The following is a 12995-nucleotide window of genomic DNA, read 5'->3' as shown; positions in this document are numbered from 1 at the left end:
AATAATAAATGAATAAACAAACAAAAATAATGTGTGCCATAACTCAAAAGACGGTGAACACATCGAACAACCTAAAAAACACTGGACTCCGTTTGCCAATGCGAAGGAGTTAATGGCACATTTGAAATCACCTTTAAGACTCAGAACTAGCAGGTCTAACAGAGGCTGTCTGGTTATTAATGTTCTATGTTTGATTGTAACAGAATAACTATTAAGTGAAGGTTTTATCTGAGTCTAAAAAATCAACAGAAACATAAGCAAAACCTTAAGAAAGAGGAAAGAACTTTTTAACATGTAGATGACACATCTAGGCAATTCTAAATAAGGAAAATATAAATTTCAAATGGCTTTTATTACATTACTTTCATGTATTAAGGTTACTAAATCTTTTATACTAATACCTACAAAAATAAAGATTTCTATAAGACATTACTACACGTTCTTATCCAAATAGAAATCTCATTACTATAAATGTCATGGTAAACTGTTAACAAAAGAATGAATATAGTGCAAAGTACCAGGCAAAAAGCTAGGTGTATTACAGAAATCTTGTGATACCCACAAAAAAACCTGCGCGGTTGGTATTATTGTTATTTTACACAGAGCAAATGGAAGCTCAGACTGACAAGGCTGAAATGTAAGGGATAGAAAATGATGGGGCCAGATTATAATCCCAAATCTGTCAGTCTGCAAAACCCTACTACTCTCTGCTTATACTACACTCTGTACCTGTGTAATCCCAAACATAGCGAGCTTCAAACCCTAAAGCTCGGCAGCACAGGGTAAAACAATTGGCCCACTCGCCACACCGTCCACATCTTGTTTCCAAAAGTTTCTCAGGGTTATTATACCTGTTTAAAAAAACAAAAACAAACAAACAACAGATTCATTATCAAAATCAAGAATTAAAAAAATAACTTACATTACCTTTATGCTAATCAGTAACGATATTTCTTAATTTCCTATTCTTATTCATTCAATAAATATTGATTAAAGAGCCTAGGATATATGAAGCATTGTGTTAGAATTTATGGTGAAAAAAGATAAATTAGACAGTGGTCCTGCCTTGAAAGTTTACAGTCCAAAGAGAGAGAAGGCATTAACACAAATAACTATAATAAACGGCAGACTGTGAAACCAACCATCCAATAGGTCTGATTTAGTGTATGGGAAAATGACTGTGGAGAGAGAACTTGAATTTGAACTAGGCCTTGAAGGACGGCGAAGATTCAGACAGGCAGAGACTGTCTAGGAAATCTACTTTAAGCATTAGCATTGCTCTAGCAAGTGTATAAATTAGCTTATTATATTTTAAACTAAACAACTTTAACAATCTCAATAAAGATTTTAGCTTAGTTTAAATCAATTTTACTTAAAATGCAATCCTTTCTTTCCAATGATCATTAAAGTTTTATTCTCTTAAGTACTTAAAGGTACTTGCTAATTTGGAAGTTATTTTTTGAAATACATTTGCAACACTGTTTTAAAAAGTTACTCCAATTATAACTGGACTAATTTTAGCTGATCATTGGACATAAGATTCTGTCTCTCCTGGCTTCTGAATATCCAAGAACTGGCTCCTAGTCAGGGATAGAACTGAATCCCTCCACCCCCAAATGAGGTATTTCAAAAAGTTGGTATCTTTTCTTGCCTGATTACACAACCAAACTTTACAAGTATTTCCAATTTAAGAAAATCAGATAAGAGGTCTGTAAATTCAAGTATGAGAAAAGTTAATTGAAAAGGTCAGATTTCCTTGTCTTGAAATTTAGAGATACGAAAAAAAAGTTTTAGAGATGAAGCTAGGCTAGGATGGGTGAAGGAAGCACCTAATTAAAACAAACTTTTGCCTTTATAAAGAAAGTAATATGACCATATTATACTACACTGTTGTGTTGTTAGGTGCCATAGAGTCAGTTCTGACTCATAGTGACCCTACGTACAACACTTTCTGGTTCTGCGCCATCCTCACAATTGTTAAGCTTGAGCCCATTGTTGCAGCCACTGTGTCAATCCATCTTGTTGAGGGTCTTCCTCTTTTTCGCTGACCCTCTTCTTTACCAAGCATGATGTCCTTCTCCAGGGACTGATCCCTCCTGATAACATGTCCAAAGTATGTGAGACACAGTCTTGCCATCCTTGCTTCTAAGGAGCAATCTGACTATGTTTCTTCCAAGACAGATTTGTTTGTTCTTTGGACAGTCCACGGTATATTCAGTATTCTTCACCAACACCATAATTTAAAGGTGTCAATTCTTCTTCGGTCTTCCGTCTTCATTGTCCAGCTTTCAAATGCGTGTGAGGTAACTGAAAATACCATGACTTGGGTCAGGTGCATCTTAGTCTTCAAGGTGATATTTTTGCTTTCCAACACTTTAAAGAGGTCTTTTGCAGCAGATTTGCCCAATGTGATGCATCTTTTGATTTTCTGACTGCTGCTTCCATGGCCATTGACTGTGGATCCAAGTAAAATGAAATCCTTGACAACTTCAATCTTTTCTCTGTTTATCATGATGTTGTGAGGATTTTTGTTTTACGTTGAGGGGTAATCCATACTGAAGGCTGTGGTCTTTGATCTTCATCAGTAAGTGCTTCAAGCCCTCTTCACTTTCAGCAAGCAAGGTTGTGTCATCTGCATAACGCAGGTTGTTAATGAGTCTTCCAATCGTGATGCCCTGTTCTCCATACAGTCCAGCTTCGCGGATCATCTGCTCAGCATACAGACTGAATAAGAATGGTGAAACGATACAACCCTGACACGCACCTTCCCTGACTTTACACCACGCATCTGTCAGTTTGTCATACTGTGAGGGCTTGCGTGTTGCTATGATGCTGGAAACTATGCGACTGGTATTCAAATACCAGCGGGGTCACCCATAGTGGACAGGTTTCAGCTGAGCTTCCAGACTAATACAGACTAGGAAGAAGGACCTGGTGGTCTACTTCTGAAAAGAATTAGCCAGTGAAAACCTTATATTATACTATACTTTTACCTTATAGCTGATGATTATTTTCAGTACAGTACTATAATTACTATCACAATTAACAGTATCCTATTATTAGAATTATTATTGTCATTCAAGGTTAAAAACTACATATTAAAAGAAAAATAAATGATTTATAATATAAAATTTGCTACGACAATACTCACATGCCCTTGTGGCACAATGGTTAAGTGCCTGGCTGCTAACCAAAAGATCAGCAGTTCAAACCCACCAGTGGCCTCACTGGAAAAATTTCAACCTAAGAAACCCTATAGGGAGTTCTACTCTGTCCTACAGGGTCGCTATGAGTCAGAATCGACTCAACAGTACACAACAGCAACAACGTGACAATACTCAAATTATATTCTAGAGTAAACCAGCTGCCATCAAGTCGATTATAATTTCACAGAGACCTCATACGTGTCAGAGCAGAAATGTGCTCTATATTCTTGAGTAGAAGTCAACCAACTTTCCCTGTGAAAGGACAGACAGTAACTGTTTTAGATTTTGTGGGCCACACCGGTCTCTGTCACCAGTATTCAACTCTACTGTTGTACCATGAAAACAATCACAGACAATATGTAAACCAATCAGCATGTCTGTGCTCCAATAAAACTTCACTTACAAAAGCAGGTGATGGGCTGGATTTAACCTGCAGCGCACAGTTTGCAAACCTCTGTTCTAGAGGAATATATTTCTAATAATTAAAACCAAGATAAAAAGTTCATTTAATAAAAATTTAATAAAAACTCACTTCTAACCTTTCATTAAAAAATTACTATGAATTTTTGTCCTGTGTGTACCCACCTTGGGAATCGATTGCTGAACTGGCATGCATCACAGTAATGATCTTCTACTCTGTTTGCACCCCACTTCAGATCATCGTCACTGGGGGGTAACGAGTCACGTCTAGACCTAGTCTGGCCACCACATTTGCTGCACAAAATGTTATTCACCCAGTGAAAAAATTCTTCCTTAAACCAATGCAAAAGCTCCAGCAAAAGAAAATCCTCATCATTTACAATAGTACCTGAGAAGTTAAAGCAGAACCAAGTAAGATCTACAGCTGACAAAAACTAATAGTCACTATTTCAGTAGCAAAATATTTACACATTTTATTCTCAAGTGTGAGGCTGAAATACATAAAAATGAAGATTATCTAAAAGGTTTTCCCAAATAAGATGCAAGAACAAATTATCAGTGTATTGTGAACCAGGATGAAATACAATGACAGGTGTGACTGTACATTGAAAACAGGTGGGTGTTTATCACTTTGTAACCTCTAATCAACATTATGCAGTAACATGTGAGCTGAACATAATGTTCTCTCGAGCCACTATGATCAGTTTAGAAGTGATCCTGAAGCACATCAGAGTGTAGGAAAACAGATCTTATTTTTTAAAATGTTTAAAAATGATTAATATTAAATTTGCTTTTGGGTATATACACAAGTAAACACAAAACAATTATAAAATTGTAGGTAGAAATCACAGCATACCAGATACTCGTAATTGTTCTATTAGCTTTTCTATCAGTGCTTCAACTGTACAATACAATCCAGCCATGGATACTTACCCTATAACATGCAGAACTACAATCATGTCTACACTGTGTATAACAACCCTAGCAAGTAAGCAGGACAGATGGGATTATATTCATTTTATCAAATAAAAAAACGACTTGACCATATTCAATATTATGCTTACCTATGGGGAAGGAGGGAAGGAGAGGGGAACGGGCCTAGGAAGACATACACAGGGGCTCTATCATTAATGTGTTATTATTAAAAAGTAATAAAACATAAACGAAGGAAATATATGGCATAATGTTGGGATCTAATAAAGTTTGATGTTGGTTATAGGTGTTTGATATATTCTATTCTTGTATTTAATGTTTGATATATTTCAAAATAATAAAAACTATACAAAAAAACTTTACACAGAACATAAAAAGGACAGAAAGAACAGAGATATACAATATTCCTGGAATGGAAAACTCAATAATCTAAAGGTGTTAATTCTCCACAAATTTAATGTATAAATTAATGCAATCCCAGTTAAAACTACAGAATAGTTTTTCATAAAATTGGACAAGCTAACTACAAAATTCACGCAGAAGATAAAATGTACAAAACAGGTTAGACAATCTTGATTAAGAACCATAAGGTATATTCCTCTACTATACAGTAAAACAAATTACAAAATTCTATTAATCAAAATATTGTGATATTGGTGAACAGACAAACAGATCAACGAAACAAAACAAAGTTCTGAAAGATGGATGTCTAAATGGGAACACATTATTTAATAAAGTTAGCCTTTCAAAGCAATTCTAACAGGATGGACTATTCAATAAATTATACTGGGATAAAAAGCTATCCAGATATCACTGGATTAAATTCATTCATTAAAACAATATTTACTTTACCTATATATTACTATGAATACATATATACGGAAGGAACTCTATAAAAGGAGTAGTAGAAGACAGAGGGGAATATGCTTACGAGTTTGGTATAGGGAAAATCTTAAGTTAGATGCAAATTGCTGTTGTGTCTTGCTGAGTCAATTTCAACTCATAGCGACCCTATAAGACAGAGCAGAACAGCCCCATAGGGTTTCCTAGGCTGTGATCTTAATAAGAACAGATTGTCAGGTCTTTTCTCCCGTGAAGCTATTAGTGGGTTTGAACTGCCAACCTTTCAGTTACCAACCGAGTGCTTAACCATTGTGCCACCAGGGCTCCTTAGAAGATAGGCTAAATAGAATTAAACAAGGAATACTGGGAGGATAGAGATAAAGAAAATATAAAGAACTGCTATAAACCACAAAGAATATTAATAAACCCACTAGGAAAATTCATAAAGACCATAAAAAAATTCAATAATTTCATTAAGGGGGGAAAAATACTCTTCTTGTATAAACTGGAAGACAATCTGGCAGGACCCATTAACATATAAAAAGTCACATACCCTTGACACTTTTGGTATTTTGCCCAGAAAAGAATCTTGCTCATGTGTACCAGGAGGCATGCTTTGTAAGAATGTTTACTTCAACAGTGTTTACAATAGAAAAAAAAAAAGTAAAAAATCTTAATGCCTAACAATAGGAAGCTCTTTAAATAATAGTATATGCATACTGTAGAACATTATGAAGAAGTTAAAAGGATTTCTAAGATATATTAATAAATAAAAAATGTCAAGGAGCTGAACATACATGGGTTGATATTAAACTATTCCTATAGGTAACTATTTATGAGTGCAAATGCATAGGAAAAGATACGTAAAGAAACACATCACTTGATAACAGCTGATATTGCTGGAAAGTGAAGTAGGACTCACAGGGAGAGTTCAGCTTGTCCTGTAGAATACTGAAGTTTTCCAAAAAGAAGATATTCATGAATTCTTACAAAATTAAAAATGAATTTTTAGAAATACAACATTGTCATCCTCTTCCTCAGTCTAGTCTTCATAGCACCTGAGTGATCTTTTTAGAAATGCTAGGCAGATCATGTTACCAAAACCCTCCAAGGGTTTTCCATCTCTTTAGAGTAAAAGTCAAAGTCCCTACTCTTATTCTTTCAGTTGGCTCCATGTGGTAGGCTGAAAACGACCCCCACCCCAAAGATATCCATGTCCTAATCCCTGAAACCTATAAATGTTACCTTACATGGCCAAAAAAGGGGGGGGGGTGGTATCTTTGCAGATGTGATTAAAGATTTTGAGGTAGGGAGATTATCATGGATTATCCAAGTGGGCCCTAAATGCATCACATTTATCCTTACAAAACGGAATTAGAGGGACAGTTTGCACACACTGAGGAGAAAGGGATACAAAGAGGAAGCAGAGAGAGATTTGAAGATGCCAGCACTGGAAATGAGAGTGATGTGGCTTCAAGCCAAGGAATGCTAGCAGTAACCAGAAGCTGAAAGAGACAAGGAAGAGATTCTCCCCTAGAGCCTCGGGAGGGAGCATGGCCCCACTGACATCTCAATGTCAATGTTCAGAATTGGTGAGAGAATAAACTTCTGCTGTTTTAAGTTACCAAACCTGTGGTAATCTGTCACAACAGCCACAGGAAACAAATACACCCCCTTACCTAATGCTGATGTGAGAATCCACCTCTTTCTGTCTTGTTCATTCTGTTACAGCCACTATGTCCTCCTCTCTGTCATACCTGAATATGCCAAGGTCACTCATCTCAGGGGGCCTTTGCAACTGCTAGTGCCCTCTGCCTGAAAGGGAAGTCATCATTTACCAGAGAGACCCTTCCTGACAACGTTCTATAAAACAGCATGCTTCCTAGCCCCCCTCTATTATCCTGATTTGTCTTCCTGACTCATATCTACCTGACATATATACCCATTTGTATCATTTTTTTTGGTCTGTCTCTCCATGATAGCTGGGACTTTGTTTTATTATTGTATCTTCAACACTTAAAGCTATGCTTGGTACACAGGAAGTGCTCAGTAAATATCGGCTGAAGAAAGGACTGAACAAGCTTCAAAATGCTACTTAGAAATGATATTCTTCACTAAATAGTCATTATCAAGATGGAAATCATTATCAAGAAGGGAAAGGAAGTCAGAAAACTTACACGTCCATGTTACAAGTACGCCAGGTATAAATCAGCATGTTTCCAGCTAGAAATACGAATATCCCACAAAGAGTAAGGCCCATTTGAGGAAATTAGTGTTCCTTGGTGAGGCAACATCCTTAGTTACGGCTCAGAGAAATGAGAGTGGATTCCTGTCTGTACAGGACAGAAGTTCAGACACCTCAGACATACGGGGGTTGAAGGGAAGTTGGACTTTGATGCTAAATTCTGTCAAGATAATATTTACAGCATAGAGAGTTTTTTTAAAAAAAAATATAATCAGGATGTCGAATTTCTAAATATAACATCTTCAAAAATACCACATACATATAAATAGATTACTAGTAACTTTTCTGTGACAAAAATAAAGTTAACAACTTTTGGCCCTAACCCTACTCTATAAAAACCACCAACATCAGTGTGCAAAACAGAGAGAATGAGAAGAAAACAGGTAAAAACCTCAGCAGAGGTAGTCTTATCCTTAGACACTTCATGGTTTCTCCTTTATGACTCAATATTCTGTCCCCCACCCCTGTGTCTTCATACTCAATTTAGGAGGCCAAAGTATATTTTGTTACCACTTTTCCAAAATGACAGAGTTTTTCCTCTTCTGAAAGGTATTTTACCTGTATCTGGAACACTCAATCAGGACAAAGCTTCAGCCTTCCAGACCAGAGCTACCAAACCTGCTTCTCTGAGACTTAACCATCTCTGGAGGTGCCTCCGTGGGCAGGGCTCCAAGGTCCCCACGTCTGCTTGAAACCAGAATACTTTTTCTAGTTTATATACTTAAAATAAGATTTCATCTGGGAAGGAAAAACAAAAATTCCACTGCATAAAACGAACGAAAAAAACCCCACTAACCTGGCCAGTGGAGGCTTTGTTACCATCTCAGTGCCAGCGAATCACTGGGACAGAGACTGCCAGCTGCCACACGATATCCACTAGCTACTTCTTCCTTATTTACAGAATTCCAGCTGACTTGGGATAACAATGCACCAGCTAAAAGGCTACAGGTCCAAGCCTCTTTTGCAGCTAAGTGAGGCCAAGTGATTAAGCTTTTAGTGAGACTTCAAAAAAAGCTGTCGCAAAAAAAGAGGCTCAGTTTACAGGTATAACTTATTGCTTTTTCACCCTTCTTCCTGATGCCTGGTTTACAGATGTAATAGCTTTAACAGCTATCTCAGACTATGAAGTGACCTAGAGGATGGAAACCATGTATGGAAGAACCAAAAGGCAGAAGGTACCTAGGTCTCTGATGAGGTCTTAGAGCTCACCACCACTACCAGACTGCCTATGTCCATAATATCTCACATGCGGAAAGAAGCTCTAAGCCACTGGGACAAGTTACTATTACTCACAGTCCAACCTAACCTTAATATACTCATTATGCCTACCACACCTGTCTTAGGCTGTATATATACATATATAGAAAGAGAAGAGATAAATCTCAAGGAAATGGCTCATGTGGTTGTAAAGGCTAGCAAGTCCCAAGTCCGTGTTTCAGGCGTCAGGCTAGAGGCTCCTCCTGACTCATATAGTTGCAGGGGCTGATGAACCCAAGATTGGCAGGTCACACAGCAGGCCTCTGGCTCACAGGCTGCAGAGGCTGACGAATCCCAAGATCAGCAGGTAAGCTGCTAGCTCAAGTCCCAAGAACCGGAGGTTAGATGATGACGAGCCAGATACACGATTCAGAGCGACAGCCTTGCTGGAACATCCATTTATATACTGGAGGCAGGCCACAACCCCAAGGAAACTCCCTTTCAACTGATTGACTGCAGATTTCATCATGGAGTTGATTACATTACTACCTAACTGCCAAACCACTGAGAATCATGGCCCAGCCAATCTGACACACAACCTTAACCATCACAATACCACTTATTTTACTATATTCCCTTCACTAATTCCTCTTTCTCTTCTCATATCCTACCACAGGTGATTCTTGAGCAGTGCTATCCAACAGAACTTTCAGCAATGATGGAAATAAATCCAAATCTCTGTCTGCACAGTCCAACAGGGTAGCCACTAGCCATTTGTGGTTCCTGAGTACTTGAAATGTGGCAAGTGTGAACACAGAATTCAATTTCTATTTTAATTTCATTCAGTTTAAATTTAAATACCCCTATGTGGCTAGTACTACTCTATTTTCTAGAACTTTGCAATCTTTCCCCATCCCCTTGTCTTGTCAATCATGGCAATCTCATATACTTGCATGGCTTTACCTATTAATCTACAGTGTATTTCAAGATCTGACCTCTTCTAACCAAGCTCCAGCAGGTACCTCAAATTGGACTCTTAATTTCCCTTCAAAGCCTAATCCCACTGACTCTTCTAGTTTTCTAGTTGCCTGGATTCAAAACTAGGCAGTCATCTCTGACATCTCCCTTATGCACACATTTATTGTATCAACAGCCCCCCATCAACTGCAAATGCCGTATATTCTATCACCCCAACAAACCTCGCATCCATCTTCTCCCTTGCAGTCTCTATACCATGTTTACTCTCTTAGTCCCTTATTCCTCTATTACTATTGTGTTTTAACTTGTCTCTCTTCACACTGTCTTGATTCTCTTTCATCCTACAAGATATTGCTGAATTAATTTTGCTTTAGCACGGTTCTGATGTAACTCAGTTGCTTAATGCTTCAGTGGTTAACCTTGCTGAATTAAATAATCAAGGACACCTGACTTCCCTGAGAAGCCACTATAGTTTCTCCTTTCTTACAAATAAGGTTATATAACATTTTTGCTATATGTTCAATCACAGTAACAGCATAATATCAGCCTCATGGCTAAAATATGTGTTTCCTACTAATTTGGTCTTTATTTTCTGTTTTTTTTTTCCCTCCTATTTCAAAAACCTTATTGGATATATCCTTTGTCTCTTTTTTACTTCTAATTCTCTGTGGAAAATTTAAAAGCATAAAAATAAATTCAGTATACACTGCTCTGCCTGAAATTCAATGTCAGCCAAAATATGTCCCAGTCTACCTGATCTCCCACTACTGTCTTACACACACCTTATCCACAGCCAGATTGTATAACTCATTGTTAGCCAAACAGAGCCTGTACTTTTCTGCCTCCATGCATGCTGCTCACTACACTCAAAAAATGCCCAATCCCTGACCTAATAAGTCCTTTGACATCTTAGGTTTTCAATCCAACTCATCCTTCATGGACTTTAAAAAAAAGCTCAATTTCTTTCTGATTTTCGCAATATCCTCTATAGGGTCCCTATGAGTTGGAATTGACTCAACGGCAATGGGTTTAGTTTTAGTTTTAACCTGATGTGTTCTTTCCTGCCTCTTTTAACTAAAACTCCAGTGAACTGCTTTTATATTTTTAAGTCTGGAATAACATATACACAGATCTTAAAAGTAGTCTTCCTATGTGATGAGATTATGGATGGCTTATCTTCCTGTTATTTTCCGAATTTTCTACACAGAACATGCATTACCTTTATACTATCAGAGTGAAAAAAATGCTGGGCAAATGTCAGCAGGGACCATTAGCAGACTTTATGGGGAGCTGAGTCTTAGCTAATGGACTTGAAGGATTCTCAGTATGCTGTCAAGATCATTCCCACTGTGCCGATAAATGCACAAATGCATCAGGATTACCGTACTATTCACCTAACTGATGCTCTTTTTTGTGGATTCTGTGTTCCTTGAGTAATTTCCTGATGATTTGCCAAGAGGGAGAGAATGTACTGGACACAAACAGGAGTACTGTGTCTCTGAAACATTTCTCACTGTAATTTATTCATTTGGCAACATAAAAGGTTTGAAATTGTGCTTCTCACATTTGCTGGACCCTAATGCACACTCATCAAACCCACTGCCACTGAGTCGATTCAGACTCATAGTGACCCTATAGGACAGAGTAGAACTGCCCATAGGGCTTCCAAGGAGCGGATGGTGAATTCAAACTGCCAACCTTTTGGTTAGCAGCCGTAGCTCTTAACCACTGCACCTGGTTAAGAGGTTGGCTGCTAACCAAAAGGTCAGCAGTTTGAATCCACTAGCTGCCCCTTGGAAACCCTATGGGCAATTCTACTCTGTACTACAGGGCCGCTATGAGTTGGAATTGACTCAACAGCAATGGCTTTGGTTTTTTTTTGTTTGATTCACATTCAGTTGTCTGTATATTTTAATTGTCCTCCCCAGCTCAACCGCTCCTTAAGGCAGGGGCTATTTTACACAATTGAGTTGCCCCTGCAGGGCCTAGCCCCAATGACTCTATACAGAATGTATGGCATTTATGTCAGACATCACAGGAACACAGTACTTTGAAGCTGGACAGAACCTCAGTGATGATTTACTGATAAGCTTTCTAATTTTACAAATTAAAAAAACAAAACAAAACAAAACTTAATTCAAGAAGATGAGTAACTGTCTCATGATCTCAATACAGACCTGTGGCTGAAGGCCCAGGTCATAAATACAAGGAAATGTCACAATATTAAAATAAATATAAATCCACCAAAATGAAAGGGGCAGTAAAATATCTAAATGACATATGTGAAAAGTGGTTAAATGGTTAAAAAAGGAAAAGACATACAGTCAAACAACCCCTTAGAGGGACTTCCAGTTTCAGCTACAACATGTATAGAGTTTGGAAGTCATCCTGGTGTTTACAATAAAAAAACTGAACAAACTGAAAATGAATGCCTTTTCTTGGACCCATCAGAGAACTGAGGCTGCAGGGCAAACCACCACCCTGAAATTTGGAGAGACAGTCTAATACATAGCATCTCAGCCAAGATCTGCTTATCTGGTGCAGAAGCTACTGGACCCATAAACTGGTAGGAACAAGTAAATGGGAATTTTGACAAACTGCTGAAGGCTGAACATAGACTAGCTTGAGAGTGAGAAATGTAGTCTTATGGGGTCCCCACACTTTAATGGGTGTTACCTCCAGGAACCCTACCAAGTTCTCTAATTGAAGAGCCATGGAAGATTCCCTCCTGGCTCTCAGGCTTTGTCTGGTGGGCTCCCATAAGGTTTTAATATAATAGGCTTTATGGGGATTTAACTACTGATTGTACAGGAACTGCCTGTATATAATACGGTGTTCACACAGTGTCCAAATCGCATAATGTCCTCTTACCATGAATGTTAAGTGACGCATACCTGCAGAGGAACCGGAAGCGTCTGACACCTATAGCTACTGCAAACATAAAACACAGTCCAACTCCTAACCACACTGATGCAAAACCTCACACAAAAGGTCTATTTACCTAAGTTTCTATTACCCAATATATCATGCCCAGCTTTCAACAAAAAAATTACACAGTATGCTGAAAGGCAAGAAAAAACAGTCTGAAGAGGCACAGCAATCATCAGAATCAGACTCAGATATGGCACAGATTTTGGAATTATCAGGCAGGGAATTTAAAACAACTGTGATTA

At 37.9% G+C, this 12995-nt stretch overlaps 1 protein-coding gene across 2 annotated transcripts in view; it reads right to left on the bottom strand.

Annotated features, from left to right (window-relative positions):
• Positions 1-12995, bottom strand: part of NGLY1 (N-glycanase 1) — a 69160-nt gene that overhangs the window by 19241 nt on the left and 36924 nt on the right. For both annotated transcript variants that reach the window (XM_004377373.2, XM_004377374.2), the window contains exons 5-6: positions 3792-4014; positions 730-851 (exon numbers count right to left, since the gene is read on the bottom strand). In XM_004377373.2, coding sequence (XP_004377430.1) covers positions 730-851; positions 3792-4014 — 345 coding nt within the window. The remainder of the gene's footprint in view (positions 1-729; positions 852-3791; positions 4015-12995) is intronic.

This window comes from Trichechus manatus, unplaced genomic scaffold, assembly GCF_000243295.1.
Source record: "Trichechus manatus latirostris isolate Lorelei unplaced genomic scaffold, TriManLat1.0 scaffold00049, whole genome shotgun sequence".
NCBI classification, from domain to species: Eukaryota; Metazoa; Chordata; class Mammalia; order Sirenia; family Trichechidae; genus Trichechus; species Trichechus manatus.
This window is presented reverse-complemented; position numbering and strand designations above follow the sequence as displayed.